Below are 15,670 nucleotides of genomic sequence, written 5' to 3'. Positions count from 1 at the left end.
TGAATATTGAAGTGTATTATTTTACTTAACTAAACCCCAAAATAAACCCTACCCAGCCCCTATAGTTGTGGCATCACTCACACAGTTGAACAATGTGTAGGTGAGATTTGTATAAAAAGACGTATTTTAAAACGTTGTTTTGGAACTAATTGCCCATGTTTTAAGGAATTAAACATTAATTTAATTCCTTAAAAACGTAAATAAAAACATCACCTTTGGATCACATCACCTCTGCTAACATGACTTCATTTCTGACGTGGACGATTTTCAAGTTCAAAAGTACAAATATCATAATAAAGAAAAACGGGGACAGTATTTGTTTATTTAGGTATATGAGCCCTTTAAAATTTTACCTTCTAATTATTAAGATATTTTCAGTATTTAATACCATTTAACAATAAATGCACTGTATAAACATACAGCTATTGCTGCTCTAATTGACTCAACATTGATATCATTTATTGTTTACATTTAAATGACCCTCGTCATTCTGTCACCATGGTAACTTTAGTTGGTTTAAAAATCCACACAACTGTCTATAAAGTTATCAATCCTGATCATCGCGCTACAAACCTCTGCACAAATCTACCGTCGACTGAGTTTCACCTGTTTTCTACTTTGGGAAGTTGTTTTGGAGTTCGCGATGACGCTGCGGCGCTCGAGTAGGACCAGGACTCTTCCTGGACACCTCAGAGACTTCTTGCTGGAGCGCGTCTCTTCCGTTGAGGAGAGCGCAGCAGCGGCCAGGCCAGACACCTGCAGCTGCATGTCGGACACTTCACTGGAGGAGAAACACCTGAGGAACGCAGCTGTCCTTCCTGTCCTCCGTCCCGCAGCATCAGTCTCCTTGGCTGGTGAGTGTCCGCAGGAGGAGCCGCTCTCCATCCACGGCCGGAGTGTGCAAGAATATCAGCACCTCTACCACAGTGTGATGGGTTCCACCATGAAGAGACGCCGAGGCCGTTACAACCTTCAGTGGGGCTTGGAGATCAAGCAGCGGCTGTGGGATCAGCTGGACCGGCCTGTACTGCTGGAGACCGTGCAGCCTGATGGACGTGTGGTCATCACGGAGAGCAGGTCTGGGCCCAGCATCCCTCCTCAAATCATGGTGGACATCAGCAAAGAGCCGCTGCCCAAGGAGCCCCGAAAGAAGAAGCCCAGGCACTGAGTCATCCTATATAGTGCCAGATGGAGGATTAAGGGCATGTATGTACATATTGTATATATTGTATATAGTTCTAGAATAAGTTTACAAATACAACAAATTTGACATTTCATTCAAGTTTTCATCACATTTCTGGATGTTTTGCTGATTGTCAGTGCTGGTGATATTCGGCTCTTGAGTTGTTGGGATCTTTTGGATGGTTTGCTGGATGTTGGCAGGTGTTTAGCGAGGTTTTCTAGGCGGTGTCTTGTGTGTTGATAGTCTCCTCTGAGTGGTTTTTGGCACATTAGTGGTTGTTAGTGTTGGTTGTTGGGTTAGGGTAGGTTAGGGTCCCTCACACGGTTTGCAGCTTGACGTGCTGTGAGAGCTTGTGTTGATCTGTGATGCTGAGAGCTACGCCACTGGTACTTCACAGCTACCGGTAGGGTCACCCATAGTGGACAGGTCTCTGCTGAGATGCCCGACCAAGACAAACCACCTGATTCCAGACAGCAGAAGATTGGCCTGATGCTCCAGACAGAAGATGTCACCTAAATGACCCGAAGAACTTCAAAACTAAAGCTAATGTGGAGTTGATGGACCAATGCCAGCTTAGCTCTTCTCTAGGAAATACATAACACAGACATACAAAAATAAATAAAATACAATCTTGCAGACATTAAGAATTAAATATTTATTTGTAAAATATTTGTTAATTACCTTAATAAAAAAAAAATTGAAAAAAAAGCACTTTTCAGTGTCTTGGTATGGATGGATATTGATATTTCATAAAACATGTAATACTTACGGCCCTGGTGAAGAAACAAATTAAGTGACAACTTAAAAGTTATTATTGGTTTTCCTGAATTGAATTAATGCAAATTATTGCACAAAAAGTTTAATGATGTAAAGTTCACTTAGAAATTACCACCAAAAGATTTCAATTCGTTATTGTGTTAAATGTGAAAAGAAGCAAGTAAACAATTACAAAAATAATCTACAACACGAAGACATTCATACTGATTTAAATGGCACAAAAGAGTGCACATTATTTTGTGTGTGTGAACTATCCCTTTATTTCAAAGAATAATGTTTATTGTACGTTATTGCATTTTACTATAAAGAATAATCCTCAAATAAGAATCTAAAACTTCCAATAGGTGGTAGTGATGTCTAATGAGTGAGACGATTAAAATAAATTATAACAAAGAAGTAAACCGCTGTCTGGACTGTTTAAAACAGGGGTGCCAAAACTCGGTCTTGGAGCGCCGATGTCCAACAGATTTTATCTCCAACTTGCATCAAGAGACCTGCACAAAGGTTTCTAGAAAGCCTAGTAAGTGATTGATTAGCTCGCCCAGGTGTGTGCGATTGGTTTGGAACTAAACTTTGCAGGCCCTCCAGGACTGAATTCGGGCACCCCTGGTTTAGTGGACTCATTCAGAAAGTAGACGCACAAAAGATCTGAGTTCAGAGTTTTCATTTGAGAATTATTATTGACCTAGATATTACTATTATTATTGTCCTTGTTTTTTAGTGAATGACACCCAGTGTTTTATAATTATTGCAATACACTTAAAAAAAAATCCAGTTTTCAGTGTCAGGTCATTTTTTTGTTAGAAACAATAAAAAAATTATTGGAATGAATTTAAGACACATCAGATTCCTCTCTAATATGATAATAAAATAAACATTCTCACAGAATTTCTCCATATATAGATGCCCAAAGACATCTTCCAGAAGCATGATTGTTCATGAGGCATTTTTCAGTACAGCAACACAAATGCTCTTGTGCGCAGGAAGAAGTTCCTTAGACAGGAAGTGGAGAGCAGTACTTTGGGAAGCCCTGCTGCTGCTGCATGCTGATGATGAGCTTCTAGAGCACCGGCGGTCTAGATAGCGGATTTCTGCCCACCTGCACTCAACTCAACACAGATGCAGCTCCAGGTGAGTGCTCATTCACTGTCACTCTGCTGTTGACAAATAAAATCTTTTGGTTACCTTTGGATTAAGCCGGTTTCACACAGACTAACACATGGCATTCATTGTAAAAGATATACATTTATATATATACATAACGCTGAAGGCACAATTATTAGCTGTCTTGAATTATTAGCTCCCCTGTGTATTTATTTAACCAATTTCTGTTTAATGAAGAGATTTTTTCAACACATTAACTCATTTCTAAAAACTGATTTCTATTATCTTTGGCATAATGACAGTACATAATATTTTACTAGATATTTTTCAAGACTAGGATTCAGCTTAAAGTGCAATTTAACTAGGTTAACTAGGCAATTTGGGGGTAATTAGGCAAGTCATTGTATAACAGTGGTTTGTTCTGTAGACAATCAAAAAAAAATACTTAAGGGGGCTAAAATTATTAAAATATATTAAATATATATTACCAATATGTATTATTGGTAATATATTTAATATATATTAAATATATTACCTATTACTCTTCTCATCACAATGATGTTTTATATAGGCTAGTCTTAAACTGTTAATATTTTACTTTCATTTTATTTATATTAACATTTTATTTAACCAACCAGTTTATGTTTTGGCGCTGAAGCATAAATGACCTAGTTTTTAAGCAGTTCACCTTAAATGTTACATTGTACATTCATTCGGCTTATTCCCTTTATTTATCAGGGGTCGCCACAGTGGAATGAACTGCCAACTCACCCAGCATATGTTTTATGCCCTTCCAGCTGCAACCCAGTACTGGGAAAACTCATACATTCTTGCATTCACACGCTTTGGCCAATTTAGCTTGTTCAATTCACCTATATCGTTTTTCTTGGGACCATGGGCACCCGAAAGAAAGCCCACGTAAACATGGAAAAAACATGCAAACTCCTCACAGAAATCCGCCCATCCGCTACACAACTGTACTAGTGGGTGATGTGTTTCGCTCCGTGCAAAACAAGGTTTTAATTAATGATCCACTGTAATTGTTTTACCACAAACCTCTGTCATATATTTGCTACATTTTTAATATAAGTCATTATTTTAAAGATTATGTCTTGAGCATATGATATTTCCTCAGTGGTGATGTGCTTTAATTATGACAGCGAGTACAGGGGAGGGAGTGCCTTAATATCTAAAACTGGCCACAGTTGTGTTTAATCTGCTTTAAACTGGAAGGAAAATATACATTTAAATTTAAAATTGATAAAACAAAGGCTGTTTATTTCACCAGCGATGAGGGAAAATAGCAGTATTACAGATTTCAAAGACAATATCTTAATATTAAAAAGGAAACATAAGCTTGACAACAGATCCTCTTCATGTCGTAATGAATGACCTTAAATTATGTAGCCTTGTAGACAGCAAGCATCAGTTTTTATTGACATTTTGTCATCTGTCATATAAGTCTGTTCTTCACAGATGACTTTGATGTGTAGCTCAGACGAGTCGTCTTTATTTATCCTGTAACCTAATATATAATAGTTTGCATATATTAAATGAGCGCTTAGCTTATTTGGCTGTGATCATTATGCAATGATCATAATGCATTGCATATCCGGCTCATTCTTCAGTACAGTCTTGATTTGTATGTATTTTATAAATGGATCGTTTATAAGGACTAGGCTATTAATGACTGTAGTTCTCCTAATGGAAAAGGCTTGGGTGGTTTGTTAAACAAAACTGTGTTTACGATTAAATGATGATTAATGATTATTTTATCATTAATTTAAATGATCATCAATCGTGAGATTTTATAGAAACTGACATCCCTATAGTTTAAATCCCTTATAAATGTGATTTTTACATAATAGGTCCCCTTTAAACTCTAATTTACTTGAAATTAAGGTTTGTTTATTTAAAAAAATGCAAATGTATTTGTGTTGTCAATTTTGCTTTACTGAATGTTGCATGAAATATTCTTCTGTGATGGCATGTCTGACAGCCCTCCCAGCTAGATTGACCCAGGAAGCAGAGTCAACATCATCATTGGATTACTGGCATTCACATGGCATCTGCTCCATCCTTATTGAGGCTATGTTGTGGAGGACAGCACATGCACCCACAATCTGAGACGTGCGTTCGGGTGACACTCTCAGGTCATGAAGACAGTTAAACCGGGCCTTTAAAATGGTTAAAGTTGTGTCTATCTTGAGCCTGGTTTGACTGGGCTATGGTAAACCCTTGCTGTGGTTTTGTCTTTGGTTCAGGATAGGGAGTCAACAAAAAGCTCTGGCATGCATAAGTCCCGTCTCCCACCAACACACTTTCAAACAGCCCTGTCAATGTACACCAGAAAGACCAGCGTCACTCCATTTTCATTAAGTGCTGTCTACAGAGCTGACATGACTTTGACTTTGACTCGAAAATTTGGTTGTCCTGCATTGAGCCATGCCATCTGGCGTCCAGGTTTGTGATCAAACACTGATGGTCACAAGCCATCTGTAATTAACATACAGTAGCTAAATAGCTGTTAGCATTAGAGTATGTTGAAAAAGTATAAATGCAACATACCTACCTGAACATTGATGCTGTAAGTGGCATTTTTTTTAGTAGCCTCGTTTTTTTTTTTTTTACTGGCATAGAGATTGAAATGTGTATGCAATCGATTGCTCCGGTAACTCCAGGTAATCCTTTGAAAAGATCAATTCATCTCTTTAGCGATTCCATAAGGACAGTTGAAAAGCAGCTGTACATTTTTAATTTTTATTGTAAAACCATTTCTTAAGAAAAATTTGTTATTTTAATGTAATGTTTCAGTGTTTGAGGAAATAAAAGGGCTCACTAAATATATCAAAACTTTCTCTGTTGTATCAAGTTCCTATGTTTTTAAAAATATTTGGATAAAAAAAGCCATTAGACAAAATAACTACATGTAAATTTAGGCCTTAAGTAGGCCTGCGCAATATATCGTTTTAGCTTCGATATCGCAATGTCCACATCTTCAATAGTCACATCGCAGAGTATGCAATGTTGAGTCTGAATTAGGGTTGGGCGATGTCGGCCAATTTGGCATCGTACGGTGTCTAATGTGAATATTTATAAATAAATAATTAGTTCATAACGGATTTATTATCTGTAGCTTGTTTCAACTACCTGGGCCGCATGGTCTTCATTTACCCACCAAACCATAAATAAATAAATAAAAAGTTACACACAAATTACCACCTGTCAATAGCTTTTTTTCCGTGGGACTCTGGCATGAATAGGCAGAGTGATGTGTAATGTTATAATGGCATCGACAATCTTGGTTGGTAAAAAGGTGCACAACCAACAGGAACCAACCAACAGTATCTGAGGTTTTCGCTATACTAAGTACAAGCGTGAAAGCGAAAGATTGAAGCAGTGTACTAATGCTGTGACATGTTACCTGATAGATTCAAGAGACAGAAGAGTCGAAAGATCGAGACAATATTTCTTAAATATCCACTTTAACAACTATAGTGAGAAGCGATCCAGCAGTACATCCTTGATAAACTCTCCAACATGCACTGCTCTTTGCGGTTTTGTGCTCAAAGCACACGCTGACTGCTTGAGCTCAGATGCACATGTACGCTGCAGCACATGACAAAGTGTGTGGTTACTTGATGTGTGTTCTCAGTAGTATATAGTGTGGAAGGTATATGGACCGGTATCGGATTTTGACGGTATGATAACCTTGTATTAAAATTCACGGTTTAACAGTTTTGTGTTTACTGCTCTAACAGTAAAAACAGTGGTTCACAAAGTAGGGGTCGGGACCCCCCCGGAGGGTCGCGGAACAATCAGGAGGGGTCGCTTGGTGATTTCCAAAAAATATAAAAATAATTCCTTTTATTAAACTATTATAATTACCATATTTTATCTATATTCTAATCTACTTGGGTCTATTGGTGTGTGTGCATTTGTATATTTACAACCACCTTGGAGGATATTGGGGTTGCGAGTGATTGGTATTGTTGTTTTAGGGGTCGCGAGCTGAAAAGTTTGGGAACCCCTGCTCTAAAATATACTCTTTTTGAATGTCTGGTTAAAAAACAAACAAAAATTTTTTTTTTACCCCCTTTGAACACAATAAACTTTATTTTGAGAAACATATCTAATTATTTGAAGCATTAAACATGTCAGTCTAAATAATTCATATAAATCTTTGACTTCTGCTGTCTCCATTAGTTTCAAAAACACAAAATTCTTTACATTTTAAAACGGCATCTTTGGATATCTTTTTTTGCTGGAGATACTGTTGTCCTAAAAACTGAAAAATAAATAAAAATAAATAAAATATTAAATAAATAAATAAATTCTACACATACATTTTGAACAGTATTACAGAAAATTTGGGCGGTTTTAAAACCTTGACTTTTCCAAACTGCGGTACACCTTGAAAACGGTTATCGTCCCATTCCTTGTGGAAGGACGGCTTTTCAGAAATGCTAGATGAAATGCCAGTGTGGACGTGGATTGTTTTTGTTTTTAAATACTACTTTAAAACCAAGACATATTAGTGTAAACAGGGCCTAAGTGTGGATTTTTCACGAGCGGGTTGCTGCTGCGACTGGGGTGAAGCGGAGGATTGCGATGCCGGCTCAGCATTGTTAATGTCGATCGGCGATAGACAATGGCATCGTCTATCGACCCAACTCTAGCTTGAATCATAGTTGAGAAAGAGCTACAGAACTCGTGATTTGTTGAGTCACTGCTAAGTTTAACCATAGTAGAGTGGAAGTTAAAAAAATTAATATGCAGTAAAAGTAACTATAAAACATGTGTTTTTAAAGCCTGTGACTACACATTTATAAAAAGTTTAAAATTTGGCCACATTTAGGCACAAAAAATTATGGTGTTTGGAGGTGTAAAAATGTATTGTATTTAATTATTTATACGATTTATATATATATATAAAAAAATCTGATAACTTTTGTCCTGTTTTTAGTCCAAATATCTACATTTTGCCGTACCCCACTAGCAGATCATTTAGTTTGTATTTCTTCTAAAGGTGAAAACAAAACAATATTTGTACCTAATCCAATCTCCATTTTCTTAGATATTTGGACTAGAAACGAGACAAAGCAAAGTAAATTTTTGTATTGCAATTATTTAATCTCTCTACCTGAATACACTTCCCAGAAAAAAACAAAAAACATCAAATAAAGCTATTCAAACTGTCTTGTGAAATACATCACAATATTTATCGCAGATAAATAAAATATCACAATATCAGATTTTTCCAATATCCTGCAGCCCTAGCCTGAGGTATTTATTAATGACTTTTACCATTTTGCCTTTTTATTTATAAATAACTAACATTTATAACTGTCTTGAGACAGTCACAACATAAGACAGATATTTGACAGAGATCTGTTAAAAAAATTAGATAAAAAATAAATTTAAACCAACAGCTATTATATCAAAAGGTCCATTGAAGACAAAGAAATGTTTTTTCAGTTACTGCATTTTAAATGATGAAAATACAGTAAAAGTGCAACACCACTTCAACAACCCATATAGAAAATGGTTATTGGCGCATTAATCATTATAAGGTAAAGTTGGTTTTCAATTCACACATCCGATTCATACTTTGTTATTCAATTAAATATTAAAGCAGAATTTAAAAATTATTGTTTAACATGGTAATAGTACTAATGTTGTTAAAGTGTTATGTTTGTGTTAATGTTGTAAATGTTGTTAAAGTGTTAAAGTGACATTTAGATGCAATTTCAGACCGAATATTCAAACAACATTCGCACTATTTAATTGACTGTAATAAATGTTGTACTTTGATAATCATTGGCTGCTATTATGATTTTACTATTTGGAATTTGAAAAAAAAAATCTGAAATGATATTACCCCAGTGTATTAATCCATCTTATTTGTGAGAATAAGCAAATTGTACGAATTAGATTGTATGAAATAATGTGAATTAGCCACTAAATGAAAAAGTTACAAATTGCCATGAAATTGTGTTGGTTTTTCCTGAGCTTTTCGGCATCACTGCACTTCATACAGGAATGTGCCACTTGTAAAGAAATGCAGAGCGATGCAGATCATAGACACGCTTTACTAGGCTATATCACTCATGTGTGCCCGCAATCAGTGCGGTGACTTCATACAGGAGTATGTGCTCAAACTTTTTAATTCTGCCAAAATATTTATTAGATAAAGAAATCAATAGGGCACCAACATATCATTTGAAAGGCCCTTGGGTTTATTTAACCCTTACAGATCTTGGCAAAATCTCGTAGATGATATTTTGGCTAAAAATATTAGGGGAATTTAAAAATCATAAAAAAAAAAGATAAATTAAATAACTAATGTTCTCCACTGCTGAAAACATCATATACAGTACGTGCTCAGAGGAGTCTGTGCTTACTTCTTAGAGCATTCTGATCAGTTGAAGAAAAAATATTAATCTAGTAGGAATGCAGAATTTTTTATCAAAATAAACCAGGGCAGTTGGCGCAATAGCCTAGTGGTTAGTGCGTCGACATATGGTGCAGTAGCACGTCAGGGTGTCCTGAGATCGAATCCCGGCTCAAGGACATTTCCCTACCCTACCCCCTCTCTCTCTCCAACTTCGCTTCCTGTCTAAATACTGTCCTATTTAATAAAGGCAAAAAAAAAGGCTAATAAAGGCAAAAAAATAAAATAAACCAGGGCAAAGCATAAAATGCCTTCATAAAAGAAGTTGGTGAAGTGTTTTAAGTTTACAGAAAACTAGAAAGTAAAAAATTGTATTTTGACAGTGTTTTCTTTAATGTATATTCTATAAATTAATATTCTGATGCAATGATAGAGATGTGCTCTTTTCAGTCACAAACTGCTCTCTGCACATCAGCATCTTTAAGCCAGTTTGACAGCTGTGCACTTAATATATATTGTTGCAATTCTATAATCTTTTGTTAATAAAATAAATGCATCATAACTTTTCGATGCATTTTTCTCCTTCATTTACAAAAATCGTGATATGTCGTGGTTGGTTTTCTTGTGTTCTATCATTAGATCACACAATCACTGATATCGTGATTGAAGCAAGACTGCACAGCACAGCAGCAAAATGCTTCATAAACTTGGTGATAAGCTTCTGATTTATACATTTGGTTCAAATTTCTTATTACACAGCCACGTACTAAGGATCAGTTGGTACAGTTGGTAAATATACTGCAAAAATCATTTTCTTTCTTCTAGTTTTTGTCTTGTTTCTAGTCCAAAATATCTAATTCCTAAACCAATAAACATTTTCTAGACAATTTTTTTTTATATATAAAAAAACAACAGCAACAACAACAACAAAAAACTTAATAATCTGCCAATTAGGGTAAATAAAAGAATATTGTTTTTGGTTTTAAATAAGATTCTTTTACTTATCTCATTGGCAGATTAATTTGTTTTACAGAAAAAAGTCACTTAATTTAGAATTATTTCTGAAATAATTACTAAATATTTTAAATGATATTTTCTAGATATTTAGTAATATAATATATGCGTATATGTCTAGAAATGCTTACTGATTTAATTTGATAGATAGTTTTTTTAAGATATTTGAACTCCAAAATTTTTTTTCAGTGTTAACATTTATATCCATTAAAAAAAAAGATCTTTATTGTCAATAATTTGGCAGCATTTTGTAACTGAATAATAATAATGCTATTGGCTACTTCCAGCTGTTTTTGTTTTTGTCAACATTAATTACAGCTCAGATTAATGTTTTGTGTCCAATTGTTTAGTTTTGTGGCAAGTAGTCATATAAAAAGTGGGATCAATAGGCAGGTGTTTCTGCAGTATAATATTTAGAATTACCTTAAAACATATATTTTATGATGTAAGCAACACAGCTACAGCAAATAAAATCGATAATGCATGTTTTAAATTAAAAGTGTGCGAATAATAAAGGATCAACCATAATTTGTCATATTGTTTGCACCAAGGGAGCCCAAATAAAATCCTGCTTATAAGGCGTGGGCCAGCCCTGCTCGGCTGGGTCAGTTGGCATTTCTGTGCATGTTCTCCCCGCGTTTGCATGGGTTTCCTCCGGGTGCTCCAGTTTCCCCCTCAAGTCCAAAGACATGTGGTACAGGTGACTTGGGTGAGCTAAAAGTTGTCCGTATATGTGTTTGTGAATAAGTGTGTGGGTGTTTCTGTCACACCTGTTTTAGTGCCCTCATGTGGATACTTGAGGGCACTAGCGTTTGTTTTGTTTTTGCTTGTATCTCTGCACACAAGATCACTTATCGTTTTCAGCTGTTCCTTGTTTTTTAATTGAGTCCTGTTTTTATAAGCACTGTTCTGTTGTGTTTTAGTTGCCTTGGGAATTTTTGATTTGTACTTTTGTTCCTCGTGATTTGGTTTGTTTGTTTGATCACTTTGTATCATCTCAATGTTTTGGATTCCTCGTTTCTTGTCTGCACTGTGTTTGTGTTTTTTGGATTTTCGTTGTTTAGTTTATTAAATTTATTTTGCTGTACATGGACCTTTTCTTGTTTTAGTGAAACCCTCTCGTGACAGTTTCCCAGTGATGGGTTGCAGATGGGCATCCGCTGCATGCGTAAAACATATGCTGCATAATGCTGCGACCCCAGATTAATAAAGGGACTAAGCCGAAAAGAATATGAATAAATTAATATATAGAGTCTAATAGTACAAATAATAGCCATAATAATCATCATAATATGTTATAATCATAATAATAAACATGATAAAAGCGACATTTTCAAAAAATCTTTGAAATGAAATGATTATTTCTAAAATAATGATCAAAGAGTACTGATAAATTCAAGTTATATGATTACAATTTTTCCCAATTTTTTACACACATTTTTTTGAAAGCATGTCTCATATTGTCAGAACTCTACACACAAATCAAAAAGCACACACACATTGTCCCTTCAATACTTCTTTTCTTAATTTATTAATTTATTAATTTTATTTAAGAATGCAAATATACAACCACAAGCAGGAGATCAATATACTGTAAGAGACTTACAAAGGAGAAAAATACAGTTTTTGTGGGAAAAATACAAAAAAAAAATGTGTTTGGGAGCGTGTATTTGTGTGTTTTGTATAAAACAATATTCTGAAATATTTTACAATGCACTTTTGTAGGCCTAAGTACTGCCTGCAGTAAGTGTAACACTGAACAAAAAGGCTTACAGTGTGTCATTATGATGAATGGAGAAGAAGTGGTCATAGTGTTTTACTGATGTGTAAACGCATCAGATCAACTGTGTGTCATTTTAAAACAAACTACCATTTTGAGAAGTAATTACATTGTTTTGAATGTAAACTTTCATCTTGCAGGAGAATTGTAGGGTTTTGCCCAGTGTGTGTGTGTTTTTTGATTTGTGTATAGTTATGACAATATGAGACATGCTTTCAGAGAATGTATGTAAGCAATTGGGGAAAAACTGTAAGAACGTGCATCTTTCAGTCAATATAATACATTTTGTGAGTGTGTGTTTGAAAGAATTAGCACAAAAACAGTATAGAGAGGCACATCTATGCATTCAGTGAGGTCTTGCTAATGATCAGAGATGAGAAACCGTCTGAAGTGAGAGCGGATAGAGACAGATGTGTGTGAGTAAAGCTCTCTGTGTGGCCTTGAGCCGCCGCTGCCGCCGCTCTTCCTGTTAACCTGCTGACATGATGGACCTTACAGGAATCACTAATCAAGCCCTGTCTGGCCCTCTGTAACTATAAAAGGAAAAATCATACATGCTTTTCCCGAACATACACTTTCCGGTACATATGTTGTGTCTGTGTTTGTGTCTGCTGGAAAAATAATGTAATTATTATCAGTCTATAAAGCAGCAGCCATGTTGGTTCCCATTCATATGGATTGGAGGGGAAAAGCAATAAAAAGTTCTGTCATTAGGCCTTCCTTCATCAGTTAAATGGGTTTCGAGTCTCTTTCTGTCCTCGGATTGGATGTTGTTTAGTGCCGTTTAAAGAAAGGCTCCCACTTACATTAGTCTTGGCTGCTAATATCATTAGCTGAAAGAAACTCTTATAGGCCCTGCTTTTTTTTACACCTGCTTTGAGATGAGTTTGAGTCGATTGGATCAAATGTAGATGAGGGAGAGCCAGTCCTGTTTACATCTCTTTGTCAGGATTTCTTTGAAGCTCTGCTTTTTGTTTGGACCTTTTAAGACTTTTCAATCTAATAATGACAGATAAATCTAATAATCTAAGTGAACTTGTGCAATTCACACTCCAAAATTACACTAAATGGGCTCATTGGAAATATGTTGTTTAGCATACTTTAAGGGTTTTTTAACCTTTAATGGATAGGAGTATGTAGAGTATTGACTAGAAATCATGGGGATCAGATAAAGGGGAAGGATCGGCAAAGGACCTCAAGTCACCACTAAAATGCATGTGGTAATTCTGACTGCGTTGTTCAAGGTAAAAATAATCAGAACTCTTGTGTTTTGTCATTTTAATAAAATTAAAATAATAGAAATATATAAAATACACAGTTAAAGTCAAAATTATTAGCCTGACAGAATTATTTCTGTTTAACGGGGTGAAGATATTTTCAACACATTTCTAAACTTAATAGTCTTAATAATCATTTCTAATCACTGATTTGTTTTATCTTTGCCATGATGACAGTAAATAATATTTTACTAAATATTTTTCAAGATAGTTCCATACAGCTTAAAGTGACATTTAAAGGCTTAACTAAGTTAATTAGGGTAAGGCAGGATAGGGTAATTAGCCAAGTTATTGTATAATAAGGGTTTGTTCTATAGACTATCGAAAAAAATATAGCTTAATGGGGCTAATAATTTTGACCTTAAAATGGTTTTTAAAAAATTAAAACTGCTTTTATTCTAGCCAAAATAAAATAAATGAGACTTTCTGCAAAAGAAAAAAATATTATCAGACTTACTGTAAAAATATTCTTGCTCTGTGCTCATAATTTGGGAAATATATATATTTTTTTATTAAATTAAAAGGGGGGCTAATAATTCTGACTTTAACTTTATATACATTTGAAAAATTAGGCTATTGCTATGTGGGTTTTATTTTAACTGTTATTAAATTACAGAATAAAAAAATTATCAAAATGACATCCTGAGTATATTGTTAATGTATGAGGTATTAAAGTAAATGTTTCATGTATGGGATGTAATGGATTGTTAGTATTTTTATTGATCATTAAATTAAACTGAACAATCTATTTATTCTGTTAATGGTTGGTTGACACCAGTTTTCCTTCAGGAAAATTATAAAAATTAACAAACCTTAATTTTGGGGGCCCCCATGATGCAGGGCCCCACCGCTGTGCGTGCTCATCTGCTGCAACACTGAGCCTAAATAAACTGATGATTAACTGTAAAACATCATTATAAGACAAATAAAATAATTCAATATCCTCAAAGAAATTAAATAAATTTACAACGCTTCATTAATTAAAGAACCCCAAAGACAATAGAGAACCCCTAAATAGAAAAAGTTGGGACAATATAGAAAATGCAAATAAAAAAAGTCAAGTCTTAAAGTGGGCAACAGTACGGGTTCTTGGTTGCATTTTGCAGTTAAAAATGCACCATACATTTTCTATTTGAGACAGGTTAGGAATGCAGACAGGCCAGTCAAGAACCTGTATCCTCTTTCACCGCAACCAGAACTTTGCAATGTGTGCAGAATGTAGTTTTGCATTGTCGTGTTGAAATATGGGCATTCCTTAAAAAGAAGGCAGCATACTGTGCTTCAAAATCTCTATGTACTTTTCAGCAGTAATGGTGCCATCGCAGGAGTGCAAGTTAATTGCTGATGCTGCGTTCTTACCAGACGCAGAACGGGCGTCATGTGCGCGTAATTTACATGTCAATGCAAACGTGTGAATAGACATCCTGCGCCGAGATACACGCGAATGGTGCGAATGACGCAAATTTCGCGGTGCAAATAGTGCGATACGCTTGAGGCGAATTGAGCGTTTTGCGCGTTTGATGTGCCAATGAAGCGTATAAACTCAAATGTTCACGCGGCTTTTTACGCGCGAATCCACGTCTGGTGTGAACACAGCATAAGGGCAGTGTCACTACCCCATACCATCACAGACCCTGGCTTTTGGACTTGTTGTTAAAAACAATCTGGATGATCCTTTTCCTTTAGGTCTGGAGCAAACAGCATCCATTTCTTCCCCAAAAATACCTGAAATTCTGATGCTGTGTTCACACCAGTTGCGGAACAATAAATCGTGCTATTCGCGCGTAAAAAGCCACATGAACATTTGAGGTTACTCGCTTCATTCGCGCATCAAACCCCGCTTCATTTGCGCATCAAATCTGCATCATTCGCGCGTCAAATTCACTTCAGAATAGACGCGGATTTGCGTGATGGGCAGGGCTTCTGTCTGCACGGTGACTCTAGCTTTATAGCTAAATGGCTAACATGGATTTTATTGAGAAAATAACAGTGTTTATGTGCTTTATGAAGACTGGAAAAACAGCGTCGATACGTTTAGGGCTGTGTCTGAGTCCACTACATCCTTGCAGAGGTGCATCAAGCTCTGTGAGCTCATAAACTCCTCCAGAAACTGAACCTATATGACGGAGGCTTTCAGCTGT

General features: G+C 35.6%; 1 protein-coding gene across 2 annotated transcripts; it reads left to right on the top strand.

Annotated features, from left to right (window-relative positions):
* The first annotated feature begins 503 nt into the window (after window positions 1-503).
* On the top strand, window positions 504-7,355 carry LOC147831028 (uncharacterized). Of its 2 annotated transcripts, none has more exons than XM_087309360.1 (3): window positions 504-1,206; window positions 2,944-3,140; window positions 3,261-3,493. In XM_087309360.1, the coding sequence occupies exon 1, from the start codon at window positions 644-646 to the stop codon at window positions 1,166-1,168; it is 525 nt and encodes a 174-aa protein (XP_087165486.1). In that variant the 5' UTR covers window positions 504-643; the 3' UTR covers window positions 1,169-1,206; window positions 2,944-3,140; window positions 3,261-3,493. The 2 variants fall into 2 exon arrangements, with proteins under 2 accessions (XP_087165486.1, XP_087165487.1); XM_087309361.1 differs by lacking the exon at window positions 3,261-3,493 and adding an exon at window positions 5,064-7,355 and having other exon boundaries at window positions 522-1,206; window positions 2,944-3,091.
* Window positions 7,356-15,670: the final 8,315 nt, after the last annotated feature.

This window comes from Danio rerio, chromosome 24 (genome assembly GCF_052040795.2).
Source record: "Danio rerio strain M-AB ecotype USA chromosome 24, GRCz13ab, whole genome shotgun sequence".
NCBI lineage: Eukaryota > Metazoa > Chordata > Actinopteri > Cypriniformes > Danionidae > Danio > Danio rerio.
Note: the sequence above shows the minus strand (reverse complement) of the source record. Positions and strands in the feature narration are given on the sequence as shown.